Source organism: Chelonoidis abingdonii, chromosome 5, assembly GCF_003597395.2.
Source record: "Chelonoidis abingdonii isolate Lonesome George chromosome 5, CheloAbing_2.0, whole genome shotgun sequence".
In the NCBI taxonomy this organism is placed as follows: Eukaryota; Metazoa; Chordata; order Testudines; family Testudinidae; genus Chelonoidis; species Chelonoidis abingdonii.
The window spans coordinates 14,373,383-14,394,394 of record NC_133773.1 but is presented as its reverse complement, the minus strand read 5'-3'; the positions used below and the strand labels follow the sequence as shown (position 1 = coordinate 14,394,394).

The window sequence follows — 21,012 nt, the reverse complement described above, 5'->3', positions numbered from 1 at the left end:
GCCTGTAGGCACCTATGGGGTGGAAGCTTAGAGCAGCTCCTGGTTGATCTAATTTACACTGGGGGCCACAGTAGCCCCCAGAAAATCCAGCTTAGAGACACCTTTGCCCCCTCGTCCCCTTGGCTGCAGCTTCTGTGCTGCACCTCCTGGAAAACATAGCACAGAGTCTCAGCCAAGGTGCCTTTGTGTCCCTCCTGGGGTATTGAGTGGGGCTAGGTCAGAGCAACCTACCGCAGATGGACAATGAAGTCAGCAGCCCATATACAAAGTCAGATTCCCCCATCTGTAAGAGAGGGGCAATAATACTTCCCTCATCTAGGAGAATGTGAGCTCCTTGGGGCAGAGAATGTCTCTTATCCCACATTTGTACAGCACCTACCCTAGCACAATAGAGCCCCTCAGGCTTGACTGGAGCCTTGTGGTACTACTTTCATACACATCATAAATAACTGAGGCATGCTGGGTAAAACGCCCAGTCATCACAGCGCAGTAGAGATGAGCTGAAATCGTTAGACTGTAACGGTGCCTCCAAGCCAACTCTTAGCATGGCTGAGCAGCCAGGCCAGCTGCCCTGCATCTGGGATCCACTAGCCCAAGTGGAAAAAAAACTTTTGTAGTGATAATCAGGATGGCCCATTTCCAACAGTTGACAAGAAGGTGTGAGTAACAGTAGGGGGGAAAAATTAGCATGGGGAAATAGTTTTTACTTTGTGTAATGACCCATCCACTCCCAGTCCTTATTGAAGCCTAATGGTGTCCAGTTTGCAAATTAATTCCAGTTCTGCAGTTTCTCATTGGAGTCTGGTTTTGAAGTTTTTTTGTTGAAGAATTGCCACTTTTAGGTGCTTGGTTGTAATTGAGTGACCAGGGAGATTGAAGTGTTCACCAACTGATTTTTGAATGTTATAATTCTTGATGTCTGATTTGTGTCCATTTATTCTTTTGTGTAGAGACTGTCCAGTTTGGCCAATGTACATGGCAGAGGGGCATTGGTGGCACATGATGGCATATATCACGTTGGTAGATGTGCACGTGAACGAACCTCTGATGGTGTGGCTGATGTGATTAGGTCCTATGATGGTGTCATTTGAATAAATATGTGAACAGAGTTGGCAATGGGCTTTGTTGCAAGGATAGGTTTCTAGGTTAGTGTTTTTGTTGTGTGGTTGCTGGTGAGTATTTGCTTCATGTTTGGGGGTTGTCTGTAATCAAGGACAGGCCTGTCTCCCAAGTTCTGTGAGAGTGAGGATCATCCTTCAGGATAGGATGTAGATCCTTGATGATGTGCTGGAGAGGTTTTAGTAGGGGACTGAAGGTGACAGCTAGTGGTGTTCTGTTACTTTCTTTGTTGGGCCTGTCCTCTAGTAGGTGACTTCTGGGTATTTTTCTGGCTCTGTCAATCTGTCCCTACTGTTACTCACACCTTCTTGTCAGCTGCTTGAAATGGACCATCCTGATTATCACTACAAAAGTTTTTTTTCTCTTGTTGATAATAGCCCACCTTAATGGATTAGTCTCATTAGAGTTGCTATGGCAACACCCATTTTTTCATGTTCTCTGTGTATATATATCTTCCTACTGTATTTTTCACTGCATGCAACTGATGAAATGGGCTGTAGTCCACGAAAGCTTATGCCCAAATAAATTTGTTAGTCTCTAAGGTGCCACAAGGACTCCTGTTCTTTTTGCTGATACAGACTAACACAGATGCCTCTCTGAAACTACCCTAAGTGGTTCTGTTTCAAATATATTTGATGAGCAATTTCTGAGGAAGGAAGGGGAAAAGAAACCAAATCAACACAGCTTAGAAATGACCATTACGGGAGCCTTCAGAATGATTTATTTAGAGGAAACAAACGTGAGTTAAAGTCAGAGCTCTGCATTAATTAACGAGTGTGGAGGAAAAACCTGCCCTGGGCGCCTCGTGTCTTTTTAAGGCCCTTTGACGTCCCTTCTTTTGCTCCTTTACCATCCTTTGCAGCCAGCATCTGCAGAAGAAACTAAAAGAAAACACTGATTTAAAGCACAGTTACTAGGAACGCATTTAAATGGCCAGCTACTGACTACAAGATATAAAAGAACAAGTCACAGAGGATCAAGACACCGGTGTGCTTAGTGCTTTAATACAGATCTTTGTTTTTAATGGCATGAGACCAGAGCTGTTGGAAGATGCATGGATGCAGTCTCTGGGGCTATCAAACTTCTTTGTCTCCATAGGTACCACCTGGGCAATGGTGATGGGAGCTTCCCATGCAGTCATGTGCCAACCCCTGCTGAGCGAGCCAGAGCATCTTGAGAGATGAGAGGGCAGCTCAGCTCCCATAGCTCATCCACTCTTTGCTCTCTCCATTGAGATCCCCTGAGCGGGGAAGCCAATCAGTGCCAGCTGTGGGTGTGGCTTCTGCGATGTGGACAGTTGTTCACTGGGAACCAGGCTGAGAGTATGGAGCTCCAATGGCCTTTGGCCCACATCCAGCCTTACTTCCTGCTGCTTTTTACAGGGAGTCGGCGTCTCAGGCCTGGGGAACTAATCAGATCTCTCTGTTCATGACAGTGTCCTAGCAAAACACACACACGGAGTTTCCTCAGAGGTCGTTGCTTCTCTGGGGAGGGATTGGAGCTGTGGGAGGAGGAGACAGGCTGGCTTAACCACTGAAATGCTGCCTTACTTACCTGGCAAACAGAACAAAGCCGATGGCTGCTGGTCCAGGGCAGGCAAAGGACACCATGTTGTTTGCCCTGTTTTGGTTCAATGAGGAACAACCACTGAGCGCAAAGGGAGAGGTGAAAGAACACAAGAATTAGGGGGAAGGGGATCCATCATGAGGTCACAGTCTGATTTCTCAGGAATCTTGCTGTTTTCTCTGGTGTTTATGGTCTCCTTTCTCCCCTAGCTTTTCCCCTTCCCAGGCCTTTTGCTCGGTTGTTTAGTCAATGTAATCTGGCTCTCCTCCTGCTGAACCCACAAAGCAGTGTGACAGCACAGCTGTGCCTGATCTGCTGAGTCTAATGAGAGCCCCACCTGCCACCTTACTTCCCTAGCTCCAGCCCACCTTCTCCTGCCACCTTCTGCTGTCTTCCCATCCCCACACCTAGCGGCTCGTATCTCCCTCTTTCCTTCTCCCCCTTCACACTGCTGGCTGCCAGCTCCACAAAGCCTCCTGAGGCATCACTGCAGATTTCACTTCCCAATCCACTAGGAACAAGAAACACAACACCCAGTTCTAGCTGACTGGGTGTAGAAAGTGACTCTGGGGCCGACTGGGATGAGGGGGCACAACTAGGAGCAGGAAGACGTGGATTTTCTGCATGAGGTAGCTAATGGGACCTATTCTGGTGTGGGACGGGGTGAAAGGGAAACTCTGCCTTGGGATTAGAGGATGAAGGGGGAAATAGGGAGACTGATCTCAGACTGAGGGAGAAGAGAAACTCACCTGGGCTAGGAGAGGTAAGACCCGGGAGAAAAGAAGCGGACTCTAAGACTGGGCAGGTGAGCAGAAAGAGGATGAATGAACGGATGGTAAGGCCAAGAAGAGGAACACAACACAGAGAGGGGAGACCAGAGAACTGCTGACCATAATTGGAGTGGGGACAACAATGTGCAAGCCAAGCCATCTGAATCGGGGACGGTGTGAATATCATTTATTTGTGTAGGTGATAAGAAAGGTTTTTATTGACAGATATAGGGGAGGGACCATCTCTGTTCTGCAGCCTTCTTTCCATCACCACCTGCAGCTTTTCTAGCTTTGCTTCTTCTTGTCTGGTCTGTCACCCACTTCTTTTTCTTTGTTTTGCCTCCATCTCTCCATTTTTCTTTGAAGGTGACTGATTTGGAGACATTCAGTGCCAGCCTGTCACACTGTTTGGCCTGGGGGCCAGACCTAATCTATCATATATAAATGTGTATAATATGGTCAAGTTGAGTCCCAGGCACCAGATGACATGCAAAATCCCAACATTTCCTGGGGAGTCCCAGACACCTCTAAAGGTGATGTGCCATCTTTGCCTAATGACTGCCTGACATCACCAGTTTCAGCTGAGCAAAACACTTCCAGTGCTGCCTCACCCATATACCAGGCCCATCCCTGTGGACTGATGACCTCCAGTGGAAATCCAGCACTTGGAAATGATTCTGCTTTCAGCCACAGCATGGAAACTGTGGAGGATGCTGCAGCCAAAGGGTCAAGCGGAAAAGACAATGGTTCCTTCTTAATGTGATCACCCTGGCAAGCGATGGGTGCAGCATTAGGTGCAGTGAGCCAAGGAGCATTCTAAGGCCTGGCCTTCCTTGCTGACCTCTGAATGAATGGCCTGTTGTTGGGTTGAGTGTGGCCATGACGAAACAATAGCTTGCAGCACGTCCTGCTGAGGTGGCTTGTGCAACCTTCACCAGCCCTGTCCAAACTGTGCTAGCTGCTACCATGTTTCAATGCTGGCATTGCCAGCAGGGGTCAAGCCTAGGTTCTCTGACCAGTGTGAGTTGTTTTGAACAAGAACTGGTCTACCTGAAGCTATTTGACGGCCTTGAGACTAAATTCAGACCCGACAGGGCTGGTGTTTGGCTTTGGTGAACTTCCACCCCTTGCCATAATCAGGTCTGAATTTGTCCCCAGGGCTAAGAAACAGCTGTAGGATGGTACCCAGACATGGTAAGGACTGTAGTGCAGATTGGTCCATGGGTTCCTCGCTAGGTTGTGTACAGCATGGTTTTATAACATGGTTCTCACAGGGCTCTAAGACTAGCCATCCTTGTCAACCCTGGTCAGTTACGCTGGGCTAGAAACAATGATGCTTAAAGCAAGATGCATTGAGCACAACTTTTTTCCCAAAATGCACAGGGCCAGAGGCATCCCAGTCTGTCATTGCTACTGAGCATATCAATGGCTTTGTTACGCTCTCACTGACTTACCTCAGGCTTCCGGTAGCCCTTCCTTTCGAGGAATTCCTTAAAAGCGTGTGTTCCATGGAGCTGCATGACCTCTGCCTCCTAGGAGAATTTCCAAACCAAATTAAGGGAACACTCAAGAACAAATCTCACAGATTTATTTGTTTTTTCATGCCCTCATTCATACAATAAGCCAATAAAGCAAGAAAGGGACAGGAAAGGTTATTTCTGTGAAAGTCTCACAAGTATGGTAAACTCCATTTCTAATTAATCTCATGCATTGTAGTTCATTCAAGAGATAATTTCTGATTTGCTATTTTTTACAGCAATCCAGGTGTTTCATAAGTACTGAATTATGATGAGACAGTATGTCATTTTTCAGTGAGTGTTGTAGTGAGTCACTAATTACTAGGGATTATTTTGTAAAGCTGTTGTAACCAGCTGGAATTCCCACCCAGCTCTTATCACAACATACACGCATGAAACATGGCCCAAAATTACTCCCACTCTGGGGTTCACAGTTATTGTTAACGGAACTAATAACAAAAAGCCAAAGTTTCTTCTGAACGGCCTTTGTTTCTTGGGCTTTTCCCCCACAACCTCTCCTGCCCCTACCAGACACTTAAACCTTTTCAGACTTCTGGGCTAGAGCTGGTAGATAGAATTTGACCAGATAGCAGGTTAACATGGCTGGTCTTCCTGGGATAGTTAAGACTACAAGTGGACAAGTCTTTCGGCCAGATCCTAGTCTCTGATAAGTCTGCAACTATGCCATTCTCTAGTGTCAATAAGGCCATAGAGTTGGGCCTGCTTACAACAGTGATGAATTTGACCCTTTGTTTACATGGGTTGAGACCATGGCCAACAATAATTCCTTCTGAGCTAGAATTGTGCATGCTTTTAGTCTCAGACTGCGAGTGAATTTTTACTGCCAAATGTGAAAGGTGTTTAATCTGGTCTTGAGATGCATGGAAGCAGAGAGAAACATATTTTTCATCAGCATTAAATGGACATGAAACTAGAACCCTTTGAAGTAAACATCGTGACTGGCTTTTCGGTCTTCTTTTGCACTCAGCCCATACGCAAGGCATTGTTGTGCCACCACCTGGGATGAGCCTTAAGAGATCATGGGAGTTAGGACGTTAGTACAATTGTCTTTTTGCTGGGCTTCTACAGTGCTGAGCCGTGAGGCCGTGATCCATGACTGGGGCCTCCAAGTGTCACAGAACACAAATAATCAATAATAATAATTATAGTCAGGAGGGTGGGTAATATGAACCGTTCCCCTCCCACTGTAACTGAGTCAGATAGCATATAGTGTGCAAGCGTGTTCCAGCAACAACGTATGCTCTGCAGCCTGGAACTAGGATGAGAATTTCACCACAGAGATTCCAGAGATGCTTGCAGTACCTTTTCACTAAACCGCTTCCTTAAATTCTGAATGGCATCAGCTGCTGCTTTTGGATCCTCTAAAGGCTCATTTACTTTTTGTTTTCTCCACGTTTTTGGGTCAAGGTACCAGGCTCCATACCTGATCTTCTCCCATTTGGGCTGGTAGAGCCCCTGCATGATAAAATCATAATAATTAGGCATATCCTCTAATCAGGTTTGTAGGTCTGACTCACCTCCCACAATGTGTAGGTGAACCGCTGCCCTCTACTAGATGGAATGTCAGCCCTGGTCAATGGATGAGATCAGGTGCCATAGTGGTGAGTGCAAGATGGAGTCAATTGTGTCTCTTTCTGGTGCCTGTAGCAGGTGTAAGTCCTATTACTGCTATATAAGTGTGAGGTGTTTCACTAGCTACCCCTAGCAATAGCAATATAATAAAAAGCACTAATTTTCACCACCACTGATTCTTCTATTATTCATTAGACTTCAGATAGTGAAATCATTCTCTCCATGTTCTCCTACCTACATCCTAGTGAGTTGTTCTTTCCCATAGACAAGGACCTAGACAGGAATTCGGGTTTAACTAGAAGCTTTCAGTTTCCCTTGGAAATATTCCTCAATAATAAAGTAGAAAGCAAAACAGAAGGGCAAAATCTATGGGGGGAATAGAGTGGAAAGGAAGAAGAGGACATGGAGCTGTGGGAGAGGCTTCAGTTGAAATGAATTAGCAAAGAAGAAAGTTATCTTTTCCATTCACTCTCCTGTACTCATCTACATTGAGCAGAAGGGCTGCCCAAAGGTGCAGCCAAAAATAGAGTAACACAAAATATCCCAACGCCTAACAGCAGCTTGCAAAATTCTTTTATCTCAAACACCACTCCCCAAGCATAGTCAGGCTGTGCAAAAACTTGCACTCAGACCCTGATAGACCCCTTGGGAATTAACATAGTCTATGCCCTGGGGTTGTCTGACCACTGATTAAAGCTGTGGTTCTCAACCTTTTCATACCAGAACCTGCTGCCCATTTAATGACATAGCAAGGGTAGGATGGATGCAACCTTAATGAAACATGTTCATGCTATAGTAGGTGACAAAGCATCACCTTGCAGAATTAACATATTTCCCTATTATGCTACTTTAAAAATCAGACTGTTTTCAAGGATTATAAATATGAGTACTGATGTCATCCCTCGTTGTATGCGACATTACAGAATGGCCAGCAGGTGGCATTTCAAGAGCATTATTCTGCATAAAAAGCTCAGCACCCATGTATAGTGGAGAGAATATTTCCTTTGGTTATTGTAAAATGGGCTTTGAGGATCAATATTCTCCCTTCCCTCTGACCCTAATTCTTGTCCAGGGAGAGAATTTCTAATGATTACCCAATGAAAAGGAGAGGAACACATGGAAACAAAACTAGCAAATCTGGCATTGGTATCAGAATTCTATAATCAGTACAAGCTCTTGGAATTCTCTCTTTGGAGCTGTATATTCTTTATATTTTCTGCCATTAAAAGCTTGGAAGCAACCACTGGAGAGGTGAGTTGTTTCTCACAGTGACTCTGATGATGGGGTAAGTAAAGCACAAGCCATGCCTTTCTACATGGCTAGCAGGCTTCCTTTCAATGACTGGGGACCTAGCAGGCCTGAAAGGAGGAATATGAGGCACTGCAAGATAAAAGTCATTTACTATGGCAGTGCAAATTCCCTGTTGAAGTCTAGTAGAACAGCTCAAAATAAGAGAGATCAAATCTAATATGTGTGCCCTGCAGTTTCTGCCTAATCAGATATTTCTTTTCCTAGGCACAATAGCAAATATTATTTTATAGGTCATCTCTTGCCATTTGTTTTAGAAACACAATAAGTGTGGTCACAAACCCACTTTTGTTCCACTGAGGACAATGGTAGTTTTGCATGCAGCAGAATGGAAGAATCAGTCTCAACTGTGATAGCATATAACAGAGAAGTAGAATGAAATACTAGCTAATACATACTAGAAGATATATGTTGTTGCACAGATTTGATTGCTGATAATAGACAGAGTATAGAATTATGGACTTTGCCATTGATTTTATGTGGAAGGCACTCAGATACTATGGTAATGCATGGCAGTATAAAACACTAAGACTAAGATAACATAACACAATACAACATATAGGGCCAGATCCTGAGAGGTGCTGAGCACCTTGAACTCCCATTGAAGTAAATAAGAACTACAGGTGCAGCTTGTTTAGTTTTCTCTGGCCTGCTTACCTTAGGAAGACTCTTTATAGCTTTCAGGGAAGATGAACCCTCCAGACGCTTTCTCAGCTCCGGTGGCACATTGTTTATCTCCACAACGTCCACAGGCATAGCCAGCGTGGGCTTGGTTTCATAACTGGTATCAAACAGCCTCATGATGGTATCTTCATCGATGTTATAATTTTCTCCTCCCTGCAACAATACGCCAAGTGCACCGTTAGGAGTTAGCAGGAAGCAGTTTCTGACATTGTCAAACACACCACACTTAGGGAGTGGTGGGAATATTTACAACATACTGGTAGAGAGCTAAATGTTCAGCACATTGGGTACAGGCACCATTGCCCAGCACCAGTTCCAGCCTAACCCAGGACAGTGGTTACCAACAGCTGTTATTTATTTAGGCAGATCATTACCAATCGCCTATCTGCCCTGCTCAGTAGGATTGAATCCTGTTACATGCCGTGAGCTGGCCCTTTAAGGCAGTGGCCCTCAACCTTTCCAGACTACTGTACCCCTTTCAGGAGTCTGATGTGTTTTGGGTACCCCCAAGTTTCAGTTTACTTTGAAACTACTTGCTTACAAAACCAGACATCAAAATGCAAAAGTGTCACAAACACACTATTGCTAAAAAATGGCTGACTTTCTCGTTTTATATCATTATAAAATATAGCAGTTGGAATATAAATATTGTACTTACATTTCAGTGTATCGTGTACAGAGCAGTATAAACAAGTCATATGAAATTTTAGTTTGTACTGACTTCACTGGTGCTTTCTATGGAGCCGGTTGTAAAACTAGGCAAATAGCTGGATGAGCTGATGTACCACCTGGAAGCACCCCACATACTGCCAGGGGCACGTGTACTCGTGGTTGAGAACCCCTGCTTCAAGGGAATCTGGGGTCAGTCTCACCTATGACTAGTACATCTCAGAGCAGGCAGGTCATTTGATGAGGGAGCAGGTGACTACGAACAAGGCCTGCTTAGAGGTGCCCAACTCCCACTGACATGCTGTGTGATTTGGGTGCCAAACTCCCTTGCGTGCTTGTGAAATTTAGATTCCTAAACAGGCAGAAAGTGATTTTTTTTTCAAGAACTAATGCTGTTTCCTGGAGACAGATCCACATTAGACTAGAAGAGCAGGGGCTTCCAGAGACTGAAACCAAGTCTTGCCTTGGGACACAACTTCTTGTGATACTAAGACACCATGTCCCTCTTTGAAACATTTCTTCTTAGTTCCTCTTTGCTTTCCTGGTGTAGGAATTCAAGAAGTATGTCAAAGGGCCCTTTACCATGTGCTGCTCTAATCAGAAAAAGTCCTTTCCCACACAGTCAGATCAGCTATAAAGTAAAACAAGATGTGAGCACATGACACAGTGCAACACAGGGGTCAGAAGTTCTGTAACTTCCGGTCTAGTTTTTACTTTTAAACAGGTCACTGAAGGCCATTTGTGCTCTGAGTGAGATACGAGGGCAGTGCTAGGCATACGGTCCCCTGCGATTGACAGGTCTAGGGCCTACCATGGCGTTCTCTTAAAGTCCAGGGACCTGGCACAGTGGGGAAGGCAGAGAATGGCTAACCTCTGAGCACTCTTTGGCACACTCCAATGTCAGGGGTGAGGACAGAGGTAGAATGGCCCATTCAGCCCACATTTCTCATATAGCATTTCCCAATCCTGCTCCCTAATACTATCCTGTCCATTTCAATCCCAATTTTAAAGCAATAGCACTTGGCCACAATAAACACAGAAAACATCAGATCATGTGAGAGTCTCTGTCACAAGAAACAATGGCTTAGTGTGTTAGGAAAGTGACTGCATCACTTTATCACACTCTTACTCTGCTTCTTAGAGGGGATGGAGCAAAGAGCCATGCCAGATGACTGAAGATACCGCTGCTGGGATAAGCAGCTGCACAGTTACAGGGATGCTGGATATCTGCCCTTTCTTCTGAACAGCTAGTGGAACATCTATGTTCCATACTGGGCTAAATCCTGGGAAGTGCTGAGTTGAAATTACTGGGAGTTGCAGGTGCTTGGGTGGGGCCAGGGCTTCCCATTCCATGGGAAAACCTGTGGATATAGGCCTCGGGGAGGGAAAACTTGGCTATGATCCCCTTGGGGAGGGGGCATTGCAAGGAAATCATAATTCCTGCTCAGATGTGGCAGTAATGGGATGCCTAGTAAGACCAATGATTCCATGACTGGGCTGGGCTCCACAAGACAGAGGAATGGATCTGCACCCAGCAGATCCCAAGATCTATAAGGGACCAGGGCCATGTGTATCCAACTGACTCTAGACCCCTAATGGGTCTATACTCCCAAGGCCTCCCTTGGACTCACTGCTCACATGAGCCTCCTTAACGGCGTTCTCCAACAAACAGGGGCTCTCTGTTAACAGTAATACAAGGTGGAGCTGCAGTACCTTTTCCTAGTAATATGCACTGCTATGATCACAAAGTGGCTTCCCTAGCCCCCTGCCAACTCAAACGCCCAAATTTGTCCCCTTGAGAGCCAGTTCATAACCCCATGGAGAGCCCTTTGAGGATCCCAGAAGGAGGGTAGGGGCAGTGCTAAAGAGATGGCTTATCCCACTCCTCTGTCCCCATTTGAAGCTATCATAGCTTTCCCACTCATATCTGAACCTTAGAGTTCAGAAAATAAGATGCTAGCATGAAACCTCCAAGCTTAATTACCAGCTTAGATCTGATAGTGCTGCCACCAGCCAGATTCCAGTGTCTGCCGCACTCTGGTCTCCCCAAAACCTTCCCTGGGGGACCCCAAGACTCAGATGCCCTGAGTCTACAACAAAGGGAAATAAACTATTCCCCCCACCTCTCTCCCACCCAGAATTTCCCTCCCCTTGTCTCCTCTTTATTTCCTCCCAGGCTTCCCCTCCCTGGATGGCCCTGGACGATCACCCTATTTCAATTCCTTGAATTGCAAAACAGAGAGATCAAGTTTCTTTCACCCTCAATCAGAGTCCCTGCAAAGGTAAGCTTTGCAACTCTGACACAAAAAGATTTTCCCTTCCCTCTGTTTCCTTCCTCCCCACCAATTCCCTGGTGAGTTTTAACTAGGAAAAAATCCAACAGGTCTTAAAAAGAAAGCTTTATATGAAAAGAAAGAAAAAGACATAAAAATTATCTCTGTACCAAGTTGACAATATACAGGGTATTTGGCTTAAAGAAAAATGCATAAACAGCTTTATCCAAAAAGAAATACAATTTTAAACATTCCAGCAAACTACACACATGTAAATACAAAAACAATATAAAAACCTATTTTCTTCTATCTTTGTACTTACACTTGGAAACAGAAGATTAGAAAGCTTGGAGAGAGACAATTTACTCTCAGACCCAGAGCAACAGAGAGACAAAGACACACACTCAGAATTTCCCTCCCTGAGCTTTGAAAAATCCGGTTTCCTGATTGGTCCTCTGGTCAGGTGTTTGGTTACCCCTTTGCAGGTGAAATAGACATTAACTCTTAGCTATCTGTTTATGACAGAAGCAGAGCAGAAGGAGGAATCTCTGTGCAGACAGCCCTCCATGCACACATTTCAGGGGCATGTTCTGCTCCAGGCTTTGGGCCTGCTTCTGCTCCCTTTGAAGTCAGTGACAAAACACCCATGCCCTGATTTTCAGAGGCATTGAGCACTCACATCTCCCAGTGAAATCTGTGTTCGGACAGCACCAAAGGAGCCCAGTCCATGACTGGAGCTCCTCAGCGCTACAATAATACAAGTAAATAATAATAACAGGACCTGTGGGCACTCACTAGCTCAGTGCTTTCCGTGAGGCAGGACTGGGGAACAGGGCCCACTCCTTGCAACCTTGTATTTTAGCCTCCCTTGTTTGTAATCAACCTCTTAGCAGCCTGAAAACAAAGGGTCCATCTGTCCCCAGTGGCCCTGTCTTCCTCCAGCACTGCTCACATAGAGATTTTGCTGTGTTTCCAGCGCAACAGGTGCCAACACGGTGGCCTTTTGTCCCCTCATCAAGTTTTACACACCCCCAGTGATAGGAGTCAAGGATTATTTTGCAAACAGAGACTCATTATATAAGCAGGTAGACATGAGCTCCGTTGCAGAAAGACAAAGATATTTTTAGCTAAAGGCTGCTGCAGTGCAGTAGGGGGTATTCACTCCTTACAGTCTCATTTCTAGGGAATTCCTTTCTCAGATGCACCATAGGGGCATTTAAACATAATCCGCATTTGGAATTGGAGGAAAGACACACGCCATCAGATTGTTTGTTATCTTACAGTAGGTCCAGAGGGCCTCATAAGGTAACCGTATTTCCCTTTACGGTCTCTGTGCTGAGACCCTTCACAAGGCTATTGACATACATGATTTTCTAAAGATTTGTTGACACAATGGGTCAGATCTTCAGTCCCTCAGACATCATAAAACAGACAGATACCTTTACCTGGCACTAGGGAATTCGCAGCCTCCTGCCTGGTGTAGAGGGTTGTGTCAAGGGTAGGAGGGACAGGACTGTAACATGCTGTGCTCCCGCCAGTCCTCCCCAGCAAAACGGCTTCTCAGGAGCTATTTCAAACTGGCCCATATTCAAACAACTCTTAGGCTGGTCTGTTTTTGAGCCAGAGGCTGCCAGTCGCAGGATCAGGAGAACTCTGAGCCACCTTTGTCTTGCTCAGTGCAGTCAAGGACTGAAGCTGGTATTTTACTATTTGTACATATTAAAGCAATTAGCGTGAATCCAGAAAAACACTGACATTGTTTTCTGCAAAACAAATATATTTCTATCGAGCTATTTGAATGACTGAGCAAACGATAACATAAACCGGGCTAGCAAATGACTCTACTTAAAGCCTTCAATTCCTATGACATATGGGAGACTCAAAGGAGAGACTTTGGTCTTTGACAGAAGATGGACTCTTGAGACAAAGCAGGCACTGGTCTGGTCGGAAGACTACAGTCTGACTTAGCTCCACAGATAAAGATAGCCACAGTGAGAAGATGCTGTGAAACCCCTGGTTATCCAAGACCTCTCGGTACTAAGTGGCACACTATAAGAGTATGTCTGAACACTGCTTTGTAAATATTCAGGATCCAGGGGCCTGCTCTTGCTCCTGTTGATGTCCATGGTAATTTGGTGGCTGACTTCAGGGAAAGCGTAACCAAGTACCCCAGGTCTAAAAGCACTTGGGATGGGATTTTCAAAATCATTCACCGTTGTCCTAACTCTGTTCCAATGGCAGCCAATGAAATCTTTACCATTGACTTCAATGGAAGCCGAGTTAGGCCAAAGCAGAGTGCTATTTAAAACCCCAGGCATGGCGTGTCTAATACATGACAGAAGCATTCCCCAAACTCTTCCCTGTCTTAAACCCACCTGATCCCATTGACATTTGTGGCGCTCCAGTAACACTCAAGTTAGAATTTGGCTGCTAGAGAAAGGGAATGTGCCACTATTTATTTGCACATTTTTAAACTGTGTCCATCGTAGTAACCTGTGTTCACTAAAACCAATGCCTGCTTTGCTGAGTCACTGTCATTCAAAAAAACTGGCCTTAACGCCAAAATGAAGCAGTTAAATCTAACCAGTAACTCCCTCTCCACACACCTCTCAGGCAAATGCTTGAGTAAACGGATGGACTTGGCAGACTTACAGAATAAACTGATTTGTGGTTTGCTTTGCATTTGGGCTACTTCAATTACTCTTCTGTAAAAGCAGAATTGTAAGGGTTAACATTGTCAAACTTGGGTGCCTCAGGTTAAGCACCTAAGGACTTATTGAGGCTGGGATTTTCAAAAGCGACTACGGGAGTTAGCCTCCGAACTCCCAGTGACTGTCAATGAAAGTTGGGCAAAAGTGGCCTATATCTTTCAAGAGGTGCTAAGCATCCCCATCTCTCATTGCCGTCTGTGGAAGCGGTAGTGCTCAGGGCATGTTAGCTGAGGGATCCACTTAGGATGTAGATGCTCTTCGGGTACCCAAATCTGAAAACATTAGCCCAAGTCATTACTGGACTGCTGGAATAGGAGGGTTTTCAACTTACCCAAGAAGCAACCCAGTCACAAAACTCCTTAGTCGCTCGCTTTATGTTCTCATCAAGGGGAGGAATGTAGCTCCGTCTGGCTGCCTTTTCCCTTGCTGCTACCTCTTTCTTGGAAAACAGTGTGTATGCACTCTTGCATTTAGACTGCTTGAAGCTGAAGAGATGGATATGACACAGTTATTTGTAGTCTGTATGTGCCTCTCATCAGCACAAATGCGTTCCTGTGGTTTCAGATCAGTGGGGTTTGAATAATTGTCTCTGTGCCTGCTGCTCCCAGCTTGCAATTCGTACTTCCTTCTGTAAGGAAGATACTGCTGCTGCTTCTTCTGCAGAGTCCCTTTATTATAGAGCTGGCTGCCCTCAGCAGGCCTACCGCACAGAGAGATTTATGTGCAGATCTTTATGGTCTGCAGGGAGACCAGCAGCTAGGTTCTGAGACAAAGCCCACTGGAGTCTATGGGAATCTTTCCATTTGAGTTAATGGCTCTGGATCAGGCCCATAAAGACTTATGTGCTGAAGCCCTACTAAGCCACCCAGCCCTGGGAAGCCTCCTGGGTGTGTCTAATCAGAGGAACCCGGGCAGCAGACTTCAATATCAACTGAGCTCTGCCGTTTAGCCAGAGCCCAATTACTAGAAGGGTTGGAGTGTCCCCAAGACCTTCTAAAGCTGGACTGGGGTGGGGTATGGAAAACACCCACCCACAGAAACGTTCAGCTCCTCTCTTTCAATACATTTCATTTCAGAGGAGAGAGACTGGAGTGAACCCAGGCCCAGAAGCAGAAGGTGGATTCAGGCAGCCCTGGGCGCTACTCACTCTGTCCTGTACAGTACTCACAGGGCTGATGGCCTGGGGCTTATTTCTTTACTTTTCCCATCCTCCAGCTGAAACAGCACTTGCTGAGGGGTGTAGCTCGCCTGCTCACGATCTTTGTATCCAGCTTTACTATGCAAGCACATCTCCGGGTCCAGGATGGCCACAACCTCTTTGAAAAGCTGAGAGCCAAACAAGAACAGAGCACATGTCCAAAACCACCTCACACCCATGGAGACTGCATAGGAGACCCCATTACAGATCATGCGCCCTGCCTTAGTTCCCCCATCAGCACGTGGCAAACCATTCTGTGACCTGATCTTGCCATGGACAAAGCCAGGACACTGTATTTATCCTCAAATTCAAGAGGCTGTCATGGCACAAAGAATACAATCACCTTCATTGTCTTACTGCTTCCTGACCAATGATTCTCAAACTTTTGTCCTGGTGACCCCTTTCCCAGAGCAAACCTCTGAGTGCGACCCCACCTTTTTATATATTTAACACCATTATAAATGCTGGATGCAAAGTGGGGTTTGGGGTAACCCCCCATGTAATAATCCCGTGACCACCCTGAGGGATCCTGACCCCAAGTTTGAAAACCCCTGTTCTTAACCTTTGAGCAGTATGATCTTCCTCAGCATTCTGCACTGTACCACTGAGGATGAATATATTCACTCTGAATTCACTGTGGCCCCCAATATAAGGCCTGCCATCTTCTGCTTCTGGTCCCTCTCTCTCTAAAAGACCATGATAACCTTCCCCTATTCCACCTGAGAGTGGAAAGCTTAATGCTTCCCACCCACCTTCACTCCCTGCCCCCGGCTTGCTTGCACGGTGTCCTTCCGTGTCAACCCCCCTGCCCCAAATCGTAAATGCAGTGTGCACTGATTAGGCCCTGTTGTTTCCCAACAGAAGAGAGGCTGGGAGGGACCCCAGAGCAGAGGAAGGAAGGATTGTGGAAAGAAGTAATTATTCTATGTCAGGCCAAGATCCAGATCAGGTGAGGACCCACATCAGGCAAGACTTTGGTCAATTTTAATACAAGAGAGAGATAATCCATTCATTGACCTGGAACAGCCAGTTATACCTGGAGGTGTGCCCATCTCATCACTGTACAAGCTACCAGATATGGAATGGTGTGGTAGACTATTAAAGGAGCCCATTTTTGTATAGTGGCCCGTGTTGATGGCTGCGTGGGAGCAAGTTCACTGACTGAACACAAATAATATGGCAAATCTCAGAATATTAGCAGGGTGTCTCTGAAGCCTGCTGGTGACTGCTGTCAGTTCAAATCTCTCCCTGTCTTTAAGGTCCCCTTCCCATGGCAAGTCAGCTTTAGTAGATGTTCAGTTTGTAGGAAATAACATTGTCTTAAAACACCCAATGAGAAAAGCTGGGTTCTGGATAACTTTTATATTTAAAATATGATAAAAGGATGCTCAGTCTTTAGGAAGAACAGCAGCAACCATGGGGACTTTACCTTGGGAGGGATGCTTTCTTCTAGATGAGGGTAGAGCGCAAGGGGATGTTGGCTCAGGCAGTGTTCAGTCTGTGCAATGTGATCCCGCCTGGCTTCCTGCCTTGTAAATGTTTTCCTTGCCTTCTGCTGGGATGCATTATTAGGTAGAACAATCGGTAAAAGCTCCTTTGTGCCACGGATTATGATGTTGTCATACGGAGCAGGGACACCACTTCTGAAATCATCCAGGCCACTTTTCAAGAATCTCCAGCGCTGGCTGTTAAGAGAATCTGAGAACTTTGCTTTGTTGCTGTGCTCTCGAAAGCCCTTAGAAGGCAATTTCTCCTTGTACCTGAGACCAAACGCTGCTGGTCAGTGCTTAAAGTAAGGGGAATGAGTTTTAACAAAGCACAGTAATATCTCTGCCACCTGTCCAGCCCAAATATGAATTCCCCATTCCATTCCATTCCCTTGCCAGACTGAGACTCTGCAAAATACAAGGGGAGGTAGAATCTCTTTATTCTGCCAGATCAGAGCCATGTGCTTGTGTTCAAATGGTCTGTCCTAAAATGCAGACCTGGAATTGTCAATAAAGTTGGCCTGATTTTCAGAGATGGACACCAGCTGAAGATCAGGAGAGCTGTTCAACAGCTCTGAAAATCAAGCCCAAATATTCATTTATTAAATCCTCTGATTTAAGAAAAATGAAGACTTTGAGGACAAATTCACCCTAGGTATGAACAGGTGTGATTACATTGAAGTCCCAGGAGCCACACCCACTTATACCAGCTGTGAATTTGGTTCATGCTGTGTCGTTAAAACAAGCACAAGTTTTATTGTTTTAGCATCAATAAAAAAAATCAGGCCAAAGAATGCAGTGATCTAATGTCCTCCCCATATTTTGAGTGACCTGTGGGATTTGAGTTAATGGTTTGTTTAGACCCAAGCGTCCGCATCTCAATGGACATTAATTTGACATCCTTATGGGTATTTGCATCTGAAAGGCCAAACACTGAACGGCCAAGGAGACTTCCACTGCCACTGCCTGGGTTATTATGGCTGATAGATGGATCCAAAGAGCATGCCGATCCTACAGGTCTTTCAGTCTGGCACGTTTCCTACCAAAAAAGTCACTCACTACATGTATAGTGACTCAAAATCATGCACTTCATATATGTTAATAGCTGGTTAGATGTGTTCAACCTCTGCCTTCTTAAGTCGTCATAAAACATTTTAAAGAAAGGAGAAAAACTCTTCCTTATTCGTAAATTTTAAAACAGATTTAAGTATCAAATAAGCCTATGCTAACAAAAGTGCAGGGATCATGCAAGGCTCATACCTAGTTGAGGACAGTCTTGCATATTCCATGCATGATCCCAGCATGGGTCTCTCTGTAATGATGTAAGAGTAGGCAGAGGATTATTTCACAGTCCTGTGCTGAAAACACGGCATGCCACATGGACAAGGCCCTTTACCAAGCAAGAAGGAATGGGATGAATGTTGCTAACAGCACACTGCTGAGGCTTTGATATGTCAGCCCTGTTGTTTGCCACCCACTCGAATCAGGATGGTGAACGGCTCTGCTGTCTGCCTGGGGCCATGAGGGTGAGCTTCACACACCCAATTTGAATTTGCCAGAAGGATAGGCACAACTAGGCAATGATGTACAGCCTCCCCGCAAACCCCGCTTACCACGGGGCTGAGCCCATCCCTGCAGGTAGGAGGCAGCTTCTGCTGCTGCGGACTGTTGGTGGGACAAGGTGCTCCTCTCCCCCTCCCCGCCACAAGGCAGAACATTAGGGGTGTCTTCGTTCCAAGCACCAGCTCCAACCACCCAGGCTGAGAACGCTGGTTGCTAGGAGACCCTGGCCAGGGGGTGCATGCAAGAGCGGGAGAGGCTGTTGGGCAGAGTAACTGTCACATAGGCTTTGACCGACCCCTCTCTTGTTGTGCTGGAGCCCCCCATCCTCCCTCTCTTCCCCATCCCCATCATGTCTATCATGTTTGCTCCAGTGCACCACAACTGTTGGCCAAGCAGCCTCTCCACACCATGGCTGCCAGGCCTGGCCTTTCCCCAAGAGCAGTGTGGCCTGCCACTTCTTGTGTCTTGATGACCTGCCTCCCACCTGAGTACAGCAGCTCCAGGGCCTTCCCTCCAATGGGCGGTGCAGCAGTCAGGCCTGTTCACTCCCCCTCACACACTGCACGCACAGGGCCAGCCTCCTCACTCCCCCATGGGCAGCCACCACACACAGCGTCATTGCCGAATGCCACACCCACCCTGACATAACCACTGAAGTAGCTCAGCCACAACCAGGAAACCTGGGGCGAGTTAAGGCCACACTGTGGCTGTTCAGGATGGAGGTGAAGAGCTGTGGGCTGAGGTGGTTCTGTCTGCCTGGGTTCTTACACAGGTGCCCTCCCAAGAGTAGAAACTACCCCTACAGCAAAATCAGGTTGAGAATAGGACCTGATTAATAGATTATATCTAGGGTATTGTGCGGCTTCACTGCTTATTTCCTTGCTTGTTTGTCTCTGGGGGGGTGATGTGCAGTCTAGCAACATTGAACTGATTTAAGTTTGTTGAGGCCACTAAGTGTCACTAAGCATTATTCTAAGTAATTTTAAAAAGGTAAAGGCTATAAGAATATGGAGTTTTCCCTTAGGCCTCTCATGAACAAGAGTCCGTCCATGTTAAACTCTAATTGACCTAGCAGGCCAATAAATAAACAAAAGGCCTGGTGTAACAGCCGTTATCAGTTGCAACAGTTCTAATTGGTCTAAAGCAGAAATAATGAGGCCTGTGCACCTTTAGCAGAAGGACAAGATAACTTGCAGAAGGAAAACTTACTAACGAGCTCCCGCGGCCACAGTTTACTTAATGCACCTGCGCTTATGTAACTGCTACAGGGGAAGAGGAGGGGGGGGGAAGAAAGAAGTGTGTGAGAAAAGAATGCTGCAGCCAGACAGAAAGGGAGGGGAACGGGGGCTTGCTTGTCAGCGAGAAAAGTTCTCATGGATATAAAGGAACAGACTGCTTGTTTTAGGGGTCTGGATGTGAGGGCAATGTCAAGTCTCCCAGCACCACTTTGAGATCTCAAATAAACTCTGCTTGCTTCTCCCCTGGTGTGTTTATTGGCGCTAAGCACGCCGGGCATGGACTACCACTGTTGTTTGCCTCAGCAGTCTATCTGCCCACAACAAGTTGGCAAAGTTTTTGCTGTGGGAATTTTCATATCTTGGCTCACCTGCGTTTGGGGCTGCACTGCTATGGAGAGTCTATGGTGTACCAATGCCTTGGTACAGAGACAGTCAGCGTCCTACAGCACTGCTGAGTATGCTGGGGAGCTGAAGCAGCAGCACCAAGTGAATGATTCAAGGGCTGATGACTTTGTTCGGAGACAATGAGCTCTTCCCCCCACCACTCCACCTTCCAGTCCCCATACAAAGCAACTCCCCTCCCCCAAGTCACACGTGCACATACAACGTCTCTTTCCTGCAGTCTCCATCCACCCCTGCTAAATCCATCTGCTTTCTCTGCATTTCTGCTGCTGCCCAAACTCACTGGACTGTGTACAGAGGCAGCTGGTAAGTCAGGAGGCAGCAAGTGAAAACAGAAGTAGCTGGGAGATGTACATGGTTGTGTTGGCTAACCTTGGCATCACTAGATGTGATGAGTAAGGGAAGTGCTGTGTGTTAAATTTTAAAGTTTCTAATGTGACCTATGTCCCAGGTATTAGAGGGGGGTGTGTGTGTGTGAAAAGTTATTGTGCTAAATGTAGATGTTAAATTCAGTCATTAAGATATGAAATAGAGCAATTTTAGCCCTGTTCTAAATGCAAACCATAACTCAGCCTTAACTATGGAGTTGCTACTGATGCCTCCATAACTTGTAGCTAAGTAGGGTGACCAAATATCCCGATTTTATAGGAACAGTCCTCATATTTGGGGCTTTGTCTTAAATAGGCACCTATTCCCCCCCAAACTCTGTCCCTATTTTTCACACTTACTGTCTAGTCACCCTATAGCTAAGCCAAGAGGGGAACTGTTACTCCACATGTAGAATACAGCTTAGCATCTATTCACATACATGTTAACTTTAATTCTTTCAAGAATAGTTGGTTCATCTACTATTCTGTAGTATTACAGTAAGTTCCTTTCCTATATGCCAGCTGCTAATTTGTAGTGTATGTGAA

At 45.9% G+C, this 21,012-nt stretch overlaps 1 protein-coding gene across 1 annotated transcript; it reads right to left on the bottom strand.

The window, feature by feature from the left end:
* Window positions 1–1,886: 1,886 nt before the first annotated feature.
* On the bottom strand, window positions 1,887–18,525 carry FAM47E (family with sequence similarity 47 member E). The gene is made up of 8 exons (XM_032768066.1): window positions 18,509–18,525; window positions 16,838–17,168; window positions 15,379–15,536; window positions 14,542–14,695; window positions 8,531–8,710; window positions 6,296–6,448; window positions 4,910–4,987; window positions 1,887–2,000 (listed from the first exon to the last, which is right to left on the bottom strand). The coding sequence occupies exons 1-8, from the start codon at window positions 18,523–18,525 to the stop codon at window positions 1,887–1,889; spliced, it is 1,185 nt and encodes a 394-aa protein (XP_032623957.1).
* Window positions 18,526–21,012: the final 2,487 nt, after the last annotated feature.

Coding starts and splice junctions, on each gene's coding strand:
- FAM47E (XM_032768066.1), bottom strand. Junction 6,449..8,530: donor CTATAAAGAGTCTTCCTAAG/GTAAGCAGGCCA, acceptor TTTATCATGCAG/GGGCTCTACCAGCCCAAATG. Junction 2,001..4,909: donor AGGGCTACCGGAAGCCTGAG/GTAAGTCAGTGA, acceptor GTTTTCTTTTAG/TTTCTTCTGCAGATGCTGGC.